The 21,488-nt window shown below is 36.3% G+C and overlaps 1 protein-coding gene across 2 annotated transcripts in view; it reads right to left on the reverse strand.

Moving 5' to 3' along the window:
* Positions 1-15,436: 15,436 nt before the first annotated feature.
* LCA5 (lebercilin LCA5) overlaps positions 15,437-21,488 on the reverse strand; it is a 146,538-nt gene continuing 140,486 nt past the window's right edge. For both annotated transcript variants that reach the window (XM_043591873.1, XM_043591872.1), the window contains exons 7-8: positions 19,709-19,841; positions 15,437-17,985 (exon numbers count right to left, since the gene is read on the reverse strand). In XM_043591873.1, coding sequence (XP_043447808.1) covers positions 17,114-17,985; positions 19,709-19,841 — 1,005 coding nt within the window. In that variant the 3' untranslated portion in view covers positions 15,437-17,113. The remainder of the gene's footprint in view (positions 17,986-19,708; positions 19,842-21,488) is intronic.

Genomic DNA, 21,488 nt, shown 5'->3' on the forward strand with positions numbered 1-21,488 from the left:
CAATTCCTCCATCCACCCCACCACCCGCCTCTGGTAACCATAAATCTGATCATTTTTTCTACAAGTTTTTTTTTTATCTTTTTAGATTCCAGACATAAATTAGTTCATACAGTATTTATCTCTTTTTTTGTCTGACTTATTTCACTTAACAAAATGACCTTAAAGTCCATTAATGTTTTCACAATTGGAAAGATTTTCTCATTTTTTATGGCAGAATAATATTCCATTCTTGTATGTATATACCACAATTACTTTATTTGTAAGTGAACACTTAGATTGTTTCCATATCTTGGTGATTGTAAATAATGCTGCTATAAACATGAGAAAGCAGATATCATTTCAAGTTAGTGTTGTTTCCTCCTAATATATTCCCAGAAGTGGAATTACTGAATCATATGATAGTTCTATTTTTAATTCTTTGAGTTTACAACCATTATTGCTTTAAATGTATTTTCTGTCCCTTTCTCTTCTCCTTCTGAATTCCCATTATGTGGATATTGTTTCTTTTTATTGTGTCCTTTAATTCCCAGAGGCATTCTTCATTTTTTTTTCATTTTTTTTTCTTTTGATTCCCCTGACTGGATAATTTCAAAAGTCTTATCTTCCAGATCACTCATTCCTTCTTCTGCATGGCCAAGTCTGCCTTTGAAGCTCTGTATTGAATTCTTCAGTTATTATATTTTACAGCCCTAGGAATTGGGTTTTTTTATATATTTTTTATTTCTTTGTTGGACTTCTCATATTATTTATGCATTGTTTTCCTAATCTTCTTTAGTTTTCTGTGTGTTCTTGTAGTTCACTAAACTTCTTTAAGAGGATTATTCTGAATTTGTCACAGTCCATAGACCTCCACTTCATTAGGATCAATTATTAGAGCTTTATGAGTTTCCTTTCGTGGGGTTATATTTACCTGATTTGTCGTGATCCTTGATTCATATGTTGGTATCTGTACATTCGGGTAAGTGGTCTTTACTTCCAGACTTTACAGGTTCACTATAGCAGAGACAGCTCCTTACCAGCCAGCTTGGTCTGGGTTTCTGGACATGTCTGTTGGTAATGTCCTGGGGCAGATGGGACCTGCTATTAGGGTCTAATTTGGGGCAAGGTAACTGTTTACACTCTGAGGTCAGGGGTGTGATACTCAGAATAGCTGCTGGGACTGCTGGCTTGATTCCCTTCCCAACTGAGGTTGTAGGATGGGCTCTGCTATTGCCTAGACTCAGGTTTAGTAGACAGTCATGACCGAGTATTATACTCAGCAGTAGACAGGGCAGCAGGACAGGACCCAGGTCTGCACAACTCATTGTTTGGAGACCCAAAGAAAGCAAGAGTGTACATCGAATACCTGGTCTGGTGAAGCCCCTACTGGTTTTGCTTTGTAGACAAAGAAAGTCACAGGCTATGCTTTCTGTTCAAGTGTTACTGTATGCCGGGCTGTTGGATGGGCTACACAGCTTCCCATGTGATCTGGTAAGTTTCCTTGGTCAGGTGGACTGAGGCGTTACCCACCTGTTGCTAACAGGTGAAGCTATGAATTATTTCCCTGTCCAGGTGCAGCAAGTGAAGCAGATATAAGGCCACTAATGCTCTTTGTTTGTGATCTTGACTTAAGCCACCCTGTGCCCCAAGTTCCCTGGCAGAACAGGACCACTGGCTTTACTCTGGGGACCATTAGCTCTGTTCATCCACCTCTTAGCTCCAGAGTTGTTACACAGTGTCCCTGCCAACCCTTCCTGTCGGATGGGGCTGTGGGCCATGCTCTGCAGCAAGTGGGGCTATAACACAGGCTCTTCGCTAGGGAGGCCTAGGAAAGCCTACTCCACCAACTCCTAAATTTTCTTGAACAGGTTTTCTGCTAGGGAGAGCTGGGAGCCGGGAGCCCCAATTTACAGCAGATGGGGCTATGACTCAGTACCTCTGCTGAGCGGGGGAAGGCCAGGCTACAGCAAAAATCCTTGTTTGGGGACCCAAATTAGGGAGACCTGCACCCTACTGAGTTCCCTGGTCAGACTGCCCCCTCCCCTGACTTGGTTTGCAGATGAGCAGAACTGCTCTTTGAGATTACTATGTCAGCCGTGCTAGTGGGAACTCTGTCTACCAAGATATGAGTGCTGGTTATTAGAAGCCCCTCCCCACTTGTTCATCACAATTTGATTCTTGGTAGTTGAGCCCAGCAGATTGCCCTGTGATCTCCATGGGACGAAACCAGAGTAAGGGCTCCCACAAAATGATCCACAATGCTGAAGGTTCTGGATGTACTTCTTGGGCTCTCTCTTCCCACAGTGGGGAAGTGTAGCTGTTCTTCTGACCCTTCTAATGCAGTCTGTCTCAATTTCTGTGGTTGTGTATGATGGGAGGAGGGGTGCCTCAGCCTCATTCCTGTGTTTCTAGATTGTTTCATTGGTGTCTTGTCCATGAGTAGTTGTTGCTTGTTCTTTTATGAGAAGGAACAAAGTCAGGAGGAATCTACATTACCATTTTGTACCATTACTCTTCAATTCTTTTTTTTTTTAATTGAAATATAGTTGACACACAGTTACATTTCAGGTGTACATGATGATTGAACAAGTTTACAAGTTACTCTATGCTCACCATTTGTCACCATACAAAAATATTACAATACCATTGACTAAATTCCCTCTGCTGTACCTTCCATCCCTGTGATTTATTCATTTCATAACTGGAAGCCTATGTCTCCCACTCCCTTTCACCCATTTTGCCAATTCCCCTATCCCCTTTTCCTCTGGCAACTACTAGTTGTCTGTTTCTATGAGTCTGTTTCTGCTTTTTGTTTGTTTATTCCCTTGTTTTTAGATTCCACATATAAATGCAATCATACAGTATTTGTCTTTCTCTTATTTCACTTAGCATAAAACCATCTGGGTCTATTCATGTTGTTGCAAACGGCAGGATTTCATTCTTATTAAATCTTATAGTTGAGTAATATTTATTTATTTGTTTGTTTGTTTATTTATTTATTCACATCTCCTTTATCCACTTATCAATTGATGGACACTTAGGTTGTTTCCATATCTTGGCTATTGCAAATGATGCTGCAGTAAACATAGGGGTACATATATCTTCCCTAATTGGTGTTTTTGTTTTATTTAGGTAAATACCCACGAGTGGAATTACTGGATCATATGGTATTTCTATTTTAAAAATTTTGAGAAACCTCCATACTGTTTTTCACAGTGGCTGCACCAATTTACATTCCCACCAACAGTGCACATGGGGCCCCTTCTCTCAAAATTTTTGCCAACACCTGTTATTTCTTGTCTTTTTGATTTTACCATTCTAACAGGTGTAAGATGATCTCTCATTGTAGTTTTGGTTTGCATTTCTCTGATGATTAATGATGAGCATCTTTTCATGTGCCTGTTGGCTATCTGTATGCCTTCTTTGGAAAACAAATTAATCAGACCATTTTTTGGTGTTGAGTTTTGTAAGTTATTTATATATTTTGAGTATTAACTCCTTATCAAATATATCATCTGCAAGTATCTTCTTCCTTTCAGTAGGTTGCTTTTTCATTTTGTTAATAGTTTTCTTTGCTGTGCAAAAACTTCATTTTGGTGCAGTTCCAATAGTTTATTTTTGCTTTAGTTTCCCTTGCCTGAGGAGATTTATCTAAAAAAAATATTTCTATGGACAATGTCAAAGAAATTACTGCCTGTGTTTTCTTTTAGGAGTTTTATGGTTTCAGGTCTCCCATTTAGGTCTTTAATCTATTTGTGTATGGTGTAGAAAAGTGGTCCACTTTCATTCTTTTGCATGTAGCTGTCCAATATTCCCAGCACTATTTATTGAAGAGACAGTCTTTTCCTCATTGTATATTCTTGCTTCTTTGTCATAGATTAATCGACTATATACATGTGGATTTATTTCTGGGCTTTCTATTCTGTTCTGTTGATCTATGTGTCTATTTTTGTGCTAGTATCATACTGTTTTGATTACTACAGCTTTGTATTGTCTTGAAATCTAGAATTGTGGAACTTCCAGCTTTGTTCTTCTTGATTACTTTGGCTGTTTGGAGTCTGTTGTGAATCCACACAAATTTCAGGACTATTCTGGTTCTGTGAAAAAGATCATTGGTATTTTGATAGGGATTGCACTGAATCTTTAGATTGCTTTGGGTAGTATGGACATTTTAACAATATTAATTCTTTCAGTATATCAGCATGGAATATCTTTCCATTTGTGTCATCTTCAGTTTTTTTCATCAGTGTTTTATAGGTTTCAGAGTACAAATCTTTTACCTCCTTTGTCAAGTTTATTTCTAAGTATTTTATTCTTTTTAGTGCAATTGTAAATGGAATTTTTTTCTTAATTTCTCTTTTTGCTACTTTGTTATTAGTGTATAGAAACACTACTGATTTCCAGGTATTAATTTTGTATCCTTCAACTTTACTGAATTCATTTATAACTTCTAATGGTTTTTTTTTGGTGAAGTCTTTAGGGTTTTCTCTGTATGAAATAATGTCATCTGAAATAATGAGAATTTAACTTCTTCCTTAGCAACATAGGTGCCTTTTATTTCTTCTTCGTGTCTGATTGCTGTGGCAAGGACTTCCAGTGCTATCTTGAATAATAGTGGTGAGTGGAATCCTAATCTTGTTCCTGATCTCAGAGGAAAGGATCTTAATTTTTCCCAATTGAGTATGATGTTAGCTGTGGGTTTGTCATATATGGTCTTTTAATGTTGAGGTATGTTCCCTTTACACCCACTTTGTCGAAAGTTTTTATCATGAACAGATGTTGAATTTTGTCAATGCTTTTTTTCTGCACCTATTGAAATAATCATATGATTTTTATGCTTTGTTTTGTTGATGAAGTGTATCACATTGATTTGTGAATATTGAGACTTCTTTGCATCCCTGGAATAAATTCTACTTGTTTGTGGTGACTGATCCTTTTAACGTATTATTAAATTAGGCTTGCTAATATTTTGTTGAAGATAATTGAGGATTTGTTGATATATTTGGGAGCTTTATTTCCTCTTACTTTTTGGATTAGTTTGAGGAGAATAGGTATTAATTCTTCTTTAAGTGTTTGGTATAATTGACCTGTGAATCCATCTGGTCCTGGGCTTCTGTTTCTTATGAGTTTTTTGATTAGTGATTCAATGTTGTTACTTGTAATTGATCTGTTCAGATTTTCTATTTCTTCCTGATTCAGTGTTGTTAGATTGTATGCTTCTGGGAATGTATCCTTTTCTTTCACGTTGGCCAATTTGCTGGCATATAATTTTTTTGTAGTAGTCTCTTACAATCCTTTGTGTTTCTGGGGTATCAGTGTTACTTCTCTTTCATTTCTAATTTTATTTACTTGGGTCCTTTCTTATTTTTCTTGATGAGTCTGGCTAAAGGTTTATCAATTTTATCTTTTCAGAGAACCAGCTCTTGCTTTCCTTGATTTTTTTTCTATTTTTTAAGCCTTATTTCATTTATTTCTGCTCTGATTTTATTATCATTTTTTCCCCTACTGGCTTTGGGCTTTGTTCTTCTTTTTCTAATTTCTTTAGGGACAAGGTTAGATTAAGATTGAGATTTGTCTTGTTCCTTGAGGTAGGCCTTTATTGCTATAAATTTCCATATTAAAAATAAATTGAATGGATGGATGGATGGAAGAATAAATATATAAATAAATAAATAAATAAATAAATAAATAAATTCCATCTTAGAACTTCTTTTACTACATGCCAAAGGTTTTTGGAACATTGTGTTTTCATTTGTTTCTACGTATTTTTCTATTTCCTCTTTGATTTCTTTGTTTATTCATTGCCTGTTCACTAACATGCTGTCTAGCCTCCACTTGTTTGTGGTTTTTTTTTCTGTTTTTTTCTTTATTCTTGTAACTGATTTCTAATTTCATACCATTGTGGTTGGAAAAGATGCATATGATTTCAGTCTTCTTGAAGTTATTGGCTTGTTTTGTGGCCCAACATGTAGTCTATCCTGGAGATTGTTCCATGTGTACTTGAAAAGAATGTGTATTCTGTGGTTTTTGATGGAATGTTCTATCTCTTTTATGTCCGTCTGGTCTAATGTGTCTTTCAAAAACACTGTTTACTTATTTATTTTCTGTCTGGATAATCTACCCATTGATGTAAGTGTTAAAGTCCCCTCCTATTGTATTGCCGTCACTTTCTTCCCTTATGTCTGTTAATATTTGCTTTATGTATTTAGGTACTCCAATGTTGGGTATGTAGATATTTACAATTGTTACCTCCTCTTGTTGGATTGATTCCTTTATCATTATGTAATGTCCTTCTTTGTCTCTTATTACAGCCTTTGTTTAAATTCTATTTTGTCTAAGTATTGCTATCCTGGCTTTTGTTTTTCCTTCCATTTGTGTGGAAAATCTTTCTCCATCCTTTCACTTTTTAATCTGCGTATGTCTTTAGGTTTAAAGTGAATCTCTTATAAGCAGCATAGTTGAGTCTATTTTGTAACCATTCCTGCATACTATCTATTGAATGGAGCATTTAGACCATTTACATTTAAAGTAATGATGATGGGTATGTACTTATTCCCAGTTTGTTAATTATTTTCTAGTTATTTATGTTCTCTTATTTCTTATGTGAAATTCTTGAATGGTGTAATCTATCTTCCATATTAGTATAAAAATTGCTGTTCTGAAATAAAAGCCTCATGTCATCTAAAAATCCACTTTTGACTTCTACTAAAGTGCATTGTATATAATATAAGCCCCATAAAGTGTTTGGAGGCTTTTAAGTGAATGAATAGATGAACTGGATGATTGACAGTTGAGTAGGTTCAGTCATAGTTATTTTCAGATTTATTAGCTATAAAACAATTGTTGGAAGAATGCCAACCATTTAAAGCCATTTGCTCATCCTTAACCTTTGAAACAACTGGCCATATCACATCAAGCTATTATAGATGAAGTTGTTTATCAGTTTCTTGATTTATTTTATTAAATCAACCAGAAACAATAATTGTACTTTATATGAAATTCTGGAATTGAATATGTCAATAATTATAATCCTAATAACTACAGTAGGATGTCTACAGTATTACACCATGGATTATTTCCTAGTGGCAATTTAAAGTTCAGAGTTCTTTCAGTCCCAAACCCGTATACATTGTACAACACAAAGGAATACTCTCCCTTAACTAAAAGTGACTAATTCTTAACCACTAAATTGTAATTCAAAACACATTCTTTATAAGTGTATCTAGACACATTTCTGTAAAGCTAAAAGCATCCAGAGATATATACCACTCATCTTGCTATAAATTTAAATGCAATCCTGACCTGTATTTTTATGAATTAATAAAAATGTTACTTGGGCAATCCAGGTTTTGCAATTAATCAAGAGAACTGTATCTTTAAGAGAGTATCCTAGCAACCTTTCAGCAAGCTCAGGAAAGACCCAAATGACAATATACACTGATTTAATTATGCTGCTGGCTCTATCAAACTTTGCAGTTAATCAAAAAAACACTTAAAAAGAGAAATAGAAATTAAGTCACAGCTGAAAATGAGAACAGGCGAAGGAATGTAAGGGGAGAATTTCATAACTGAAAGATAACTTTTTACTTGCTTATCAATAGAGTAGAAATGAAATTGGTAAAATTATAATTCCACAAGGAAGTTGGTAAAGTTACGATTGCTGTGAGTGTTAGAACCAATATTATATTGATTAAGAGATTGCTAGTCCAAGGCCAAAATTACATTGGGATAATCACAGCTTTAAGAATATATTTAAGTTGTACAAGCCCACTACATTTTTAATGGCCCATCCAATTGTACATTTCCTAGTGGTAATGCATTTTATGGGAACTAAGCCCTTGAAAAACAATATTTCTCCTGAGTACACATTTGGAAATGTGGCTAATTTCATAACCACCACTTCCTTCACCCACCACTCCCCCTACCTCATCATCACCACCATCACTATTTTGCATGGCCCAGTACTGGGCACCATTTTTAACTGTTTATATCTATATCTGTTTATAACAGATTATACAGCAACAGGTATGTCCTTGATGAGGTGGGGGTTTTTGGTAACAGCCATATAAATCAAGGAAGTCAGAGAAAGGCACATGGAGACTTTATATAGCAAACAAAATCCAAATTCATAAAACATGGCCTACTTGTGTAGGTAGAGGTAGGTACTACCTCTGGATGTACATCAGAATTCTTATTTATGTGTCTTCAAAGATGCAAAAAGTGGACACATGAGAAATTTGAATACTTCTAATTTTTAACATATTCCCTGTTTATAGGCCAATTTCATTTAGATAATTTTAATGTTTCTTAAACCTCAAGCAAAGAAGTTACTTGCCTGGAACATTAAGTACACACACACGCACACACACATGCACACACACTTTTTTCTCAAATTTTGAAAAAGCTAAACTTTTAAATTTAATAAACTTGTTGCTATACCAAAGTGCATGCCCTACAAAGAATGTCAAATTTAAACCATATTGATTAGTTCTTCAGGAAATGCGGTAGGACAACATTTTGAGGGTTTTTCTGGAAGCTTAGGGACGATAGGCTATGATAGAGGAATGACATATGAACCACTCCATCTTTTTGGTGCTGGTGGTTCCAATGGCATTCCTCTTCCCTGACTAGTTCAGCTCTTCTGATACATAACAGAGGACTGACTGTTATAGACCATAACTGTTGTAGCCATAAAAAAGACAATGGTTTGTTTCTGGTCCAAAAAGTGCAGTGTGAGGGGGCGCCTGGGTGGCTTGGTCAGTTAGGCATTTGAGTCTTGATTTCACTCAGGTCATGACCTCATGGTTTCGTGGGTTCAAGCCCCACATTGGGCTCTGTGTTGACCCTACAGAGCCTGCTTGGGATTCTCTCTCTCTCTCTCTCTGCCGCTCCCCTGCTTATGCTGTCTCTCTCAAAATAAAATAAACTTAAAAAAAAAAAAGTGCAGTGTGAGGGACAAAGGTGAGTTCATATACTGTACGTTCACACTATGATCCCAAGCTGTGCTAAGTTTCAATTTGCAAAACCCTGCAAGTAGCCAATCTAAGTAGAAATGCCCCTCAACCCCTCACCTACTAGTGTTAGCTCAGAGCACTGGTTCTCAACCTTGAGTTGCATCAGAATCCCTGGAGGACTTGTTCAAATACAGAATGCCTTACACCCAGAGTCATTGATTTAGGAGGTCTAGGGTGGAACCTAAGGATTGGCATTTCTTTTTTTAATGTTTATTTGAGAGAGACAGAGAGCAGAGGAGGGGCAAAGAGAGAGGGAGACAGAATCTGAGGCAGGCTCCAGGCTCTGAGCTGTCAGCACAGAGCCAATGCGGAGCTGAATTCACGAACCACGAGATCATGACCTGAGCCCAAGTTGGAGGCTTAACCGACTGAGCCACCCAGGCGCCCCAAGAATTGGCATTTCTAACAAGTTCCCAGGGGACACTGGTGAGGCTTGGGGTGTGGGCAGGAGACACACTTTGAGAACTAATGCCTAAAGAATAAAGCAAACTTGTTTATTTAAAACTAGACCTCAGAGTTATGGGCCCCATTGATTCTGGACCCCAGTAGTAATGTTTGAGTGGTAACAGATTCTCCTGGCATATGTTCTTTGGTTCTGCTGATTCTCTTTCTCTGCTGAAAAATATTTTGGATACAGAACATAGAGATTTGTGCTGATTATTGAAGGAGTTCTTCTGTAAGTGCTTAGGAGAGTAAATTAGGATGTCACTGACATTAGAAACAAACTGTTGGAGGTAAATTTAAGAACCGGAGGGAAGTCCTTGTAGAAGAAAAACAAAACTGCAATAAACCCATGTTTCTAGGTGTACCCAGAGGTTTTCAGTATCCCAACTGTGTATATATGGTAACTCTCAGGTTCTTTTTATCAGTGTGAAAAAAACCCCTGAAGTCTATGATGTCCTGTTACAGATAGTGTGAAAAGTAGGCCTTACCAGGATCCATATTAACTGGGACAAAAATTCTGAAATTTGATATTCAGGTCAGTTAAAGAGAGAAGAAAAACAGCTGCCCTTGGCCATGCTATTCAGGACACCCCCCTTAGCTATACTAGCAGAGAGGCTTCTTCCTGAATTCTAATACTCTGCCTTCAGACCAGAGCAGGGGCTCCTATTTCTGTTACTCCTCCATGGAAACAACTGGAGAAGCAAAACTATGTGTGTAAAGCTGCTTCTCCCACAGGCTGCCTGTTCCTGGGAGCAGCAAAGTCCTTCTGTGGGCGACCGCAACCTCCGCGTGGGTCCATAATGACAAGGTGACTTCAAAGATGGCAGATTATAGGGTGAAATATCACATTTAGTTTTTAAGATACCATATTGACAAGCTTCTGTTGGGGTATTGATACAGAAACAAAAGAAAATGCTTAATAGGTAATGTTCTCCCTCTACTGACATGCCTCTTTTACTTAGTCTCTTCTCTCAAGAAAACATCATCTCATTTAATCCTCACAATAACTGTAAACTATGATCAGCCCCATTTCACATCTGAGGAAACCTTAAGAAAAGTTAAATTATTTGACCAAAGTTTTAATTAGTAAGTGGCAAACTCCAACCCAACTGTTTCTACCCTATCCTGGCTACCCATTTCTAAGTTTTGTTTTGTTCTAGATTGAAATAGAGTATGTTCATTTATATATATATATATATATATATTTCACAAATGTAGCATTTGGTACAAAAAAAGTACATTTCTGGAACTCCTCTGTGAACTCTAAAGTGTTAATGTCTTACATACTCATCTTACAATAATGATGGGACAGTTCACCCTTCAACAACAGAATTAACTTCATAGTGCAACCCCATGGTTGTAATCATATTGCTAAAATGGCTTGTTGCTAGAGATACGGAGTTTTGAGTAATGCTTGTTCCATTAAGAGTCTTTTGATATTTTTTTTCCATAAGAGCCATTAATTATTGTTAATTGGAAAATACAGGCACACCTCATTTTATTGTGCTTCACTTTATTGCGGTTCACAAATACTGCATTTTTTATAACTTGAAGGTTTGTTGCAACCCTGCATTGAACAAGTTGGTGTCATTTTTCCAACAGCATTTGCTCATTTCATTCCTCTGTCACATTTTAATGATTCTTGTAATATTTTTAATTTTCATTTTATTTGTATGGTTATCTCTAGTGATTTTTTAATTAAAATACAGCTGACACACAATGTTACATTAATTTCAGGTGTACAACATAGTGATTCAACAAGTCTGTATATTATGCTATGTTCATAGCAAATGTAGCTATCATCTGTCACCATATGAAAATATCTAATCAGTGATCTTTGATGTTACTGTTGTAATTGTTTTGGAATGCCAACCACTCCCATATAAGATGGCAAACTTAATCGATAACTGTTGTGTGTGTTCTGACTATTCCACTGGACATTTCCCATCTTTCTCCCTCCCCTTGGGCATTTTATTCCTTAAGACACAACAATATTGAAGTTAGGCCAATTAATAATCCTACAAGTCTCTTAAGTATTCAAGTGAAAGGAATAATCACATTTCTCTCACTTTAAATCAAAAGCTAGAAATGATTATGCTTAGTGAGGAAGGCATGTTGGAAGCTTTTGGTTGACAGACCAAAAGCTAGGCCTTTTGTGCCAAACAGCCAAGTTGTGAATGCAAAGGAAAAGTTCTCGAAGGAAATTAAAAGTGCTACTCCAGTGAACACATTAATAAGAAAGTGAAATGGACTATTGCTGATAAGGAGAAAGTTTTGTGGTCTAGATAGATCAAACCAGCCACAATATTCCCTTAAACCAAAGCCTAATCCAGAGCAAGGCCCTAACTCTTTTCAGTTCTATGAAGGCTGAGAGAGTTGAGGAAGCTCCTGAAGAAAAGTATGAAGCTAGCAGATATTGGTTCATGAGGTTTAAGGAAAGAAGCTGTCTTCAAAACATAAAATTCAAGATCAAGCAGCAAGTGCTGATGTAGAAGCTGCAGCAAGTTCTCCAGGAGAACTAGCTAAGATCATTAATGAAGGAGGCTACTCTACAAACAAGATTTTTCAATGTAAATGAAATAGCCTTATATTGGAAGATCCATCTAGGACTGTCAGAGCTAGAAAGGGGAAGTCAGTGCCTGTCTTCAAAGCTTCACAGGACAGATTGACTCTCTTCTCAGGGGTCAAGGCAGTGTTTTTACCATCCTGAAAATCCTAGGGTCTTTAAGAATTATGATGAATCTACTCTGCCTGGCTCTATAAATGCAATAAAGCTTGGATGATAGCACATGTTTACAACATGGTTTGCTGAGTATTTTAAGCCCAGTGTTGAGACCTACTGCTCAGAAAAAGCCTCCTTTCAAAATATTACTGCTCATTGACAATATATTTAGACACCACGAGCTCTGATGACATACAGTGATATTCGTGTGATATGCATGTTGTTTTCATGCCTGCTGACACAGCATCCATTCTCTCTCCATGGATCAAGGAGTAATTTGGACACTCAAATCTTATTTAAGAAACACATTTTTTTTAAGACCATTAGTTGCCATAGGTAATGATTCCTCTGATGAATCTGGGAAAAGTACATTGAAAAGTTTCTGGAAAGGCTTCACCATTCTAGATGCCATCAAGAATGTGATTCATGGAAAGAGGTCAAAATATCAACATTAACAGAAGTTTGGAAGTTGATTCTACCCCTCACGGATGACTTTGTGGGATTCTAGACTTCAGTGGAGAAACTAAGTGCAGATGTAGACACAGCAAAAGAATTATGATTAGAAGTGGAGCCTGAAGATGTGTCAGAATTGCTGCAATCGCATGATCAAACCCAAAGGGATGAGGAGCCGCTGCTTACAGAGGAGCAAAGACAGGGGTTCTTGAGATGGAATCTACTGAAGATGTGGAGATTGCTGAAATAAAGGGTTTAGCATATCACATAAACTTACTTGATAAAGCAGCCGTAGGGTTTCAAAAGATTGTAATTTTGAAAGTTCAACTGTGTGTAAAATGCTGTCAAACAGCATCACATGCTACAGAGAAATCATTCCTGAAAAGAAGAGCCAATTGATGTGGCAAACTTCATTGTTGTCTTATCTTCAGGAAATGCCACCACCACCCCCAGTTTCAGCAACCGCCGTTCTGATCACTCAGCAGCCATTACCATTGAGGCAGGACCCTCCACCAGCAAAAAAATTTACAACTTTCTGGAAGCTCAGATGATGGTATTTTTTTTTTTTTAGCAATACTTTTTAATTAAGGTATGCATTTACTTTTAGGCATACTGCCATTGTACACTTAATAGACTATAGTATAAACATAGCTTTTATATGCAGTAGGAAACCAAAAAAATAATTCAACTCACTTTATTGTGGTGGTCTGGAACCAAATCCACCAGAACTGTAAAGCAAATTGCTTTTTTATGTCCAAAATTTCATCAGGGAAAAATGCCTCCCCCTTTCTGTAGAAGTTGTGATCGTTTCATGAAGAGAGGTAGAAGGGTGTCATCCTTCCCCTACACAAAGCCACCAGCCCTCTAGGTGGGCATATAAACTAGCCCACCAGATTTTTGCTGGAGGTATAGGAAAGATTTTGAGGTCAGTGCCAGATGCAGGGTGCCAGGCTAAGAGGTGGACAAAGCACTGTTATTTGAACCTCCAGATCAATGAGCTTTCCATATTTAAGCCAAAAATAATATTTTTTTAAGCTGGTTTGATTTGGGTTTCCATTATTTACCACTTAAAGAGTAAATGCAAAATTCTTTTCTAAAATATCTTCTTTCTTTGGACTTCTTGAGACTATTGAATATAGTCTATTAGCCCGAGTGTAAAATGGAAGTATCCACTTTAGAAAGAACTTTGTGAGGATTAAACGAGCTAAAGCACATGCATAAAAACACGAACTGTAATGCCCAACATTCAATAAGTATCACTTCTCTTCCCTGTTTCTACATTACCTTTCTAAAACATCAATAGTTGAGCCTTTACAGTTGTTTTTCACATATCAACTCATTTAATGTATGCAATATCATGAGGGAGGGGGGAAAGGAGGTGAAAAGAGGTTTTGTAGCTTATCCAAGATTACACACATTGTGGGAGAGCTGGGGTGCAAATTATCACCTTATGCAATATAAAGTGCTATGTTTTCTGTATTTCATTTCTGCTAAGAGGCTGACTGCACAGTTAATGATGAATGAAGCAAGGAAAGTTCTAAGTGCAGAGCTAAGAGGTACAACACATTTAGTATAGATGTTTTATGGTAATCCGGGTGGTTTTTTTTTTTTTTTGGCCCGTTATCTTGTGCAAAGTGTAGTGTCAGTATGTTGTATGTACATACCTATGCTCTATTTTCCAATTATACCCTAAAAGAACTTCAATCACCTAAGATAACAGCTGATGTTTACTGAGTGCTTATAATGTGCCAGGCACCCTGCCAAGCATCAACCTAAGTATTTCATTCATCCCTCATAACTACCTTAAAAAGTGTTATAAAAGAGCAGTAACAGCTGAGCAACCCAAGGACATTCAGAGAGTGGGTGGGAGGGCAGGGATGGAACTGTGCAGTCTGGCTCACTGTGCTCTGCATTCACTGTGAGGGCAAGGGCAGGGTCTGTCTTACTCTCCTGGCACCTGCTACATGCAGGGCACCCCATTAATGAATGACTACACACTCTTTACTAAAAAGAGAGCACTTTCAAATGATATAAAAGGAGACTTTAATGTGAAAGGGGCATTTGTTGTGTAGAAAGGAAAAAGCTTTAAAGGCAGATCTTTTCCTAACAATTTACAGTTCCTTTTTGAATCCTAAAAAATCCACATTGTGACTGTAACACACATTTCCCTTCCCCTTTTCATAGGGCAGATCTGCATGCTGTATCTGACTGACACTCAACCAGGGATACCAGAAGGTGAGTATGTCTGATAGGAGATGGAGAGGAGGATCAGAACTAGCGAATCAGACATGAAATAAGTTTATGATTCAATTTAATCCTCCTTCCCCGCTTTTTTATATTATGAGCAATATATGCCATTAGGATAGTTATTAAGGGTGAAAGGATTAATTAAAACTATAATTATCTGATAAGACTAGCATACTGTCTAACCTGATTTAGGGCAAATTCATCTACTTTAATTAAAAATACTGGACGGGGGAAAAAGGTGAGTAAAGAAGTAAAATTTAACACTGCTGGTCCTGTTTCTACCATGAATTTCTTGAGTGACTTAAGGTATCAAACAGCCATCGTGAGTTAAGAGTTCTGAGTACAAATAACAAATTTATCTTGACATTTAGAAAAAAAACGATTTACTCTCTGAGGTTTGTTCATAAAAAAAAAACCTGTTGTGTGCATTTTAATCTCCAATTCTAATGCCTAACACCATAATACTTCTAAGTCTGTAACTTAATTTTAGGTTTAATTTTAAAAACCCTGTCTTGTTATATCTGGTGAAAGAGACTAGAAAACATTATGTAGAAAAAAAAGCAAGAGACTAATTAAATGATCTCAATATAAAACTTTACTAAAAGGCTTTTAAAAAGCCTCTTAAAACAACCTAAAAATCAGAATACTTTTGGCAGAAAAATTAGCAGCTATGAACAAAATTAACATTACATAATATTTTATCAAGAACTGAATTATGATAATGTGGTTTACATATATTAGAATGATTTGCAACAAGCTTTTTTTTAATCAGACATCAAACCTCTTTACTAAAAAAAAAATTTAATGTAGTTTAGCACTTCTGGGAGATTGTTCCCAATCAATGACAGTAACACAATTTAGAAGATGACAGATAGCCTATCTTTTCATTAGAGACCTATCCAGGTAAGTCTTGCCAAATAGTTATGAAATTATATTCAATAATCAGCATTCATAAGAACTCAAGGTAAAACAGGAACTCTGGTCCCCTCATCTATCAGTATATATACTTGGCATCAGAAATCATACCATTAGCAAATACATACTAAATTTTTGAAATTTTTGAAGGAAAAAAAGCTCACTTTAGAATAAGTGTCAATCTACATTTTTTTATGCTTCCCCTGACACACTATTTCCACCACTCTTCATTTTAACAGTGTTTTCTCCATGGTTGGTGGTATATTACTGCTTCTTAAAGACCAATCATACCCAGCAGTCCAAGGTCATCAACTCCTCTGCAGATGAAGTGAGCTACAAAGAGCAAAAGAAGACCAATGCATTTCAACAGAAAAACATCCGCCCTACTTAGCAAGGCAGAAGCCCATCTCTAAAACATTTTTAACCCAAGGTTGCTTTATAATTAGTCCTACAAGTCCAACAGTATTACACTCTCATTGTCTATTGTTGGTTTTGACGTAAGTTCAAACTTTAAAATATATACTAGAATTTCCAAGTTACATACTCTGAAAACATAATTGAGTTTCTATATTAGGATGAAATCTCTTCAGTTTTGTGTATTTGGCTATGAAATCTCAAACCCAGTCACTGTGATACAAAGAGTGTAGGAGAACAAGGAGAGGATACCCAAGCCTCCGGGAGCCATGATAGGGGAATTATCCATTCAAACAGACAAATGTCTTCTGAATTTAATATGTTAGCACAGTCGTAGGTAAGTGATTTAATGCAGCTCATAAATGCAGCCCCTGTGTTGTCACTGCTCCCACTTAAGAGTAGCTCAGCTTTGCCCTGTTTGTTAGAAAGGGACCCCTGTCCTGCCCACGGAGCACAGGGCTGCTAAGCAGCACCAGCTCTCCACCATCTGGGAGCTATGCTTCCTAACCCAGAGCCTCTCACCCTTAATTTCCACTCAACTTTCAGGAGGAAGACTATATTTAGGTCAGTAAGGATATGACCAAAAATAAGTAAACAAATAGGGATAAAAATAGGAAATAAATATGAACTCCAATGGAGTAAAACTTCCTATAGATCTGATTAAAAGGTAAAACTATTTGTAAATAAAAAGTCAAAACCAAGTAAGATACATCTCTATTTTTGGTTTCATTCAAAAGTCTCCTTCATTCTTGGCAAACTAGCTATGTGGCATGATATGATCTACTTTTCATTTATACTGTATTTCTCTATTAAAAATCATTCCTTAATAAGGGCTTTTCATATTAAAAATTCTAAATGTGTATAATAAATATTGTATTAAAATATTTTAATATTTACAATTGGAAAAAGTATATACTGTCATCAGTCATCTCAGGACTACCTCTTCAATTTCATCTTCTACAGATTCAACTACTTTTACTGCTGGTTTACTGTTTGCATGTTTCAATCGGTGTCTATTTAGATTAAAACTTCTTCCTTCGCTGATGAAAAAGTCGTCATTTTCATCACGTTCTCTATCCCTACTGCTCTTATCCCCAGGGGGAAAACTGAGAGAGTCAAAGTCTCCTTTGCCGGCAGCCAGAGAATTTGGGTCACTGCTTTTAGAGGAAACGGTGCTGCTGCTGCCGCTGGCACCAAATAACTGTTCCATCAGATGAGCTTTTTTCTCTTTTCTTGTAATTAAATCTACACTGTCTTTACCAAGTTTCTCTATACTGTTTCTTTGGAGATCCAAAAGGCCACTCTTCTGGCTAAATGGATTTGACGTTTTTGCAAATGTGTTTTTTGCAAATGAAGGCACATAGCTGCCAAATGCAAGCTCATTTGGAGAGGCTGGGCTTCTAATACTTCCTGGATTCTGACCGTCTCCTTTTGTAGCAAAGTGGCTGATGTCTTGCAAATGATGCCCATTAAACACCCTCTCTGAGGATTCACAGAACATGGATGTTTTGGGGCTTCTCTCTGGGAAGTGCAGTTTTGATTCCAAATCAGGTGGCAATGGCAGAGGAGGGCATTTTAGATTCCGAGAATCTTGAAGTTCTCTGTTGATTTCATTCAGTTTAGCAAGTAGCATTTCTCTCTTCAGCCTTTCTTCTTCCTCTTCTTCTAATTTACCAAGGTTTTGAATTTGGTACATTTCCATTTGGTATCTTCCAGTTTCCAATGCGGGCTTTTCTTCTCTCTCCAGCAAAGATACCTTGTCTTTTTCCTTTTTAGCAAGTTCTTCTCTTTCCCACTCTGCATGAAATCAAATTAAAAAAATGAGATTTTATAGGAGTCAATATCTTTAGGAAAACTCAATTCTCATCTTTTACAAAACAGTCTATCTAACTTAGTTATCAGCAGTGAAGATGAACACTGTAAATTTCATTGCTATACTTGATAGTCTGGAATTCAAAAAGAATATACTTAATGTGTACTGCATTTAAAATTCACATTTATAGAAAGAATTTTGTTCTTCAGTTTAGAGATAGGGAAGAAGGGTCTCTATTTTTTATACCTAATATAGTGCGGTACACTGAATAGAGAGTGATAGATGGATGGGGTGAGTTTATTTTAAAATTAAAAATAAACTGAAACTCTAGATGTCATACCATGAGGACACAACATCATGTATATAGTATTCTTACTGAAGATACATTAGGTTGAATCTAAGAGAAAACTTCAGATAAACCTCAAATGAGGAGTTTTTAAAAAATGGGTCTTTATTCATCAAAAATGTTAATCTCACAAAATATTTAGAGAAGGCTGAAGAGATAGGAGAACTAAATGCAATTCATGATCATATCATGGAGAAGAAAATGCTATTAAGGACAATACTGTGTCAACTGACAAAACTGTAATATGGACGGCAGATTAGAGAAATGTGTTGTATCAAAGTTAAATTTTCTGAAGTTGAAAACTATACTGGAATGATGTAAGAAAATGTCCTTATTTGGGAACAACACACATGGAAGTATTTTAAGGTATGGGCATGAGATATACAACTTTTAGAAGCTTTAGAAGCTTTAGAACATTTTCACTGATGTTAGAGACCATTCTATACAAACCCCAGAAAAAAAAAAAATCAATAAGATGGAAAGAAAGGACCAGTCTTCTGTTACTTTATTCCTTTTCTCAGTACCTAGACACAACGGACATACTACCTAATTTTCTATTCTATATTTTAACATGTGGAAGCATCTCCCTTTGTGCATTAGCCAACGGGAATAGATTTTCTAATTTACCTGTTACATTGCTCTAAACAGACACTAAAAATACACATATATACAGTAACTGAAGCAATAGTTAGGCGACAGTTTTATGTTCCATTAACTTTAAGGGGGAAAAAAAGGATTTCTCTGTAAGACTAATGAAATATATGCAGAGGATTAAAGTCCAGGATCCCTCTCACCTATACATTTAAGATATTTTATCCAGATGGAAATGAATTTATTCCTGAACTTCATTTTCAATATCTGAAACTGTATGAGTTGGTTCCCTAAACTTCCATACTAATGGTTGGATACATTAGATTTGTTTTACATACTAAAACCAAAGAAAACTTACAGGAATATATTCGGGGCCTCATAATTCATTGATTTTCATGTTTTGGCCAGTCTGACGGTCAAGCCAATAAAGTGTATTGTCTTTGATTATCTCTTCATCAAGTTTTAGTTAATTTATACACAAAAATTTTCCCTTTCATCGGAATTCTACTTCATCCGAACTTTCTGAAGGTAACTGTCCTTATTACCTAACCCCAAATAGCAACTTAACAGTCATTTTCTCCCTTCCTTAAAAACTGTATTGAAATGTTTGATTCCTAAAAGACCATCCCCCAACACGGTATCAACCTTTTCTTATTCTGTATAACCAATTCACTGTGCAGCTGGAAAATATGAGAATATTAAGGGATGCTAACCCTTTCTTTACCAAAAGATGCTGATTCATCTCTTGATTAAACAAATTGTTTTCTTACCATCCTCCGGCTTCTCAACCTCCTGTTTTACAACACGGAATCCTTGATCTTTCACAAATTTTTCTTCTCTTTTCACAATTGGGTTTAGCATCCCTGCTTCTTCATGCTCACCTCTTTCTTGCAATTCCAGGTCCTATTACATATATATATTTTTAAATGCAAGTTCACAAGTTAAAAGGGAGAAAAAGCCATTTAAATATCATAGATTTATCTCCCATTAAGTATGACACCAAGTTAGAAACTAAATTTTAATTTAATAAAGCAGTAAATCACAAGTTACCACCCTCTGAAAGATACTTCAAAGGCACATAAGATTATTTTAGTTCAAATTTTTCTAAAAAGTAGAAGACATATTAGAACCAATAAAATTAAAGCCAATACTCTACAAACAATTCTGAAGAGATATGTTTCAGAAGTATCCTTGCTTTGTACATTTGCACAGCAAAATCCGATTCAGTTAACCAGAAAAGGCTATTAACAACGTACGGAGAGGCCATGGGAGAAGGTGCTGAGCTATAATACAGGCAGTAACAACTGCACTGAATTTTTCAAGTTTATACTATAAATTTTATAATAAATATTTAAATAAATAAAATGTAAACCCAAAATTACTTGTTCCTTATGGTCCCTTTACCATGTGTGTGTAATTTTTCTGAATAAAAGTAAAATACCTATTACAAAGTATAGCAGAGAATTGTCCCTAGTACCAATTTTCCTCTTCTTTTTAGTTACAGAATCCCTGAGAGTTTTAGCAGGGCATAGGACTGCTCAAGTAGAGACTACATTTGCTAACCTCCCTTGGAGCTAAACGGACCAAAGGGATGTGAGTGAAAGTACAGATGCAACTTCCGATCACATTTATAAAAACAAAAGCTGCTTGCCCTCCACTTTGTTCCTCCTCCTCACAAGGGTGGTGAGCCAATTCCAACCATACAGAGGAGGACTACACTCTTTAAGATGGAAGAACATTAAGACAAAGGATGACTGCCAAGGAATAAACCTATCTACCTATCCTGGACTACACACTGACCTTCAATCTATTATATAAAAAAGAAAATCTGCATCTTGTTTGAGCCACTGTATTTGGGGTCTCTTTCCAACAGGAACTTATTGGTCTGTACTTTAATAACATTCCCATTTGCTAAGACCCTTTAAAGTGGCAGGAAGTCTTAAGAGCCTTATAAACTCTGTGATTGGTTATTACCACAACCCTGATGGGTAGCCCATCCCTCTTTTATACACTAGGAAACTGAGGCTCCAGGAAGTCCCAACTAAAATGTTAGAACCAGAATTTAATTAAAAAACAGTGCTAACTCCAAGGCTGTACTCTTTTCACCATATCAGGTTGCTACTGTTCATGCTGAATCTTATAAAGACTATTTTTTAATCCTTTTAAAGTTAAGAATGAGTTTCTATTCCACACTTTACCCTCTTCAAAAAGAAAACATGATCTAGTTTCAATGACAGTGAAAATATAGGAAGAAAGACACTTAGCACATACAGCCCAAGAATCAAATCAGACCATCCTGTCTGGTATTACCACAAGAAAAGAGCTCAGGGTCACTGGGAAACTTACAGGGCACAAAAATATAGGAATATGTGAAATATGCTGGATCCCTGGTATATTATTTTCTTTGGGATTTAAATTGTAAACACAAAATATAGAACTCTCTTAGAGAAAAGAACCTTCTGGTATTCAGTATAAAAGTCCTTTTCGATGAAGGTCCAATACAGACTCCCCTGAATTTCGCTCTAATTTAAATGGTTAGTTATATAAAGT

Source organism: Prionailurus bengalensis, chromosome B2, assembly GCF_016509475.1.
Source record: "Prionailurus bengalensis isolate Pbe53 chromosome B2, Fcat_Pben_1.1_paternal_pri, whole genome shotgun sequence".
Taxonomy (NCBI): Eukaryota; Metazoa; Chordata; class Mammalia; order Carnivora; family Felidae; genus Prionailurus; species Prionailurus bengalensis.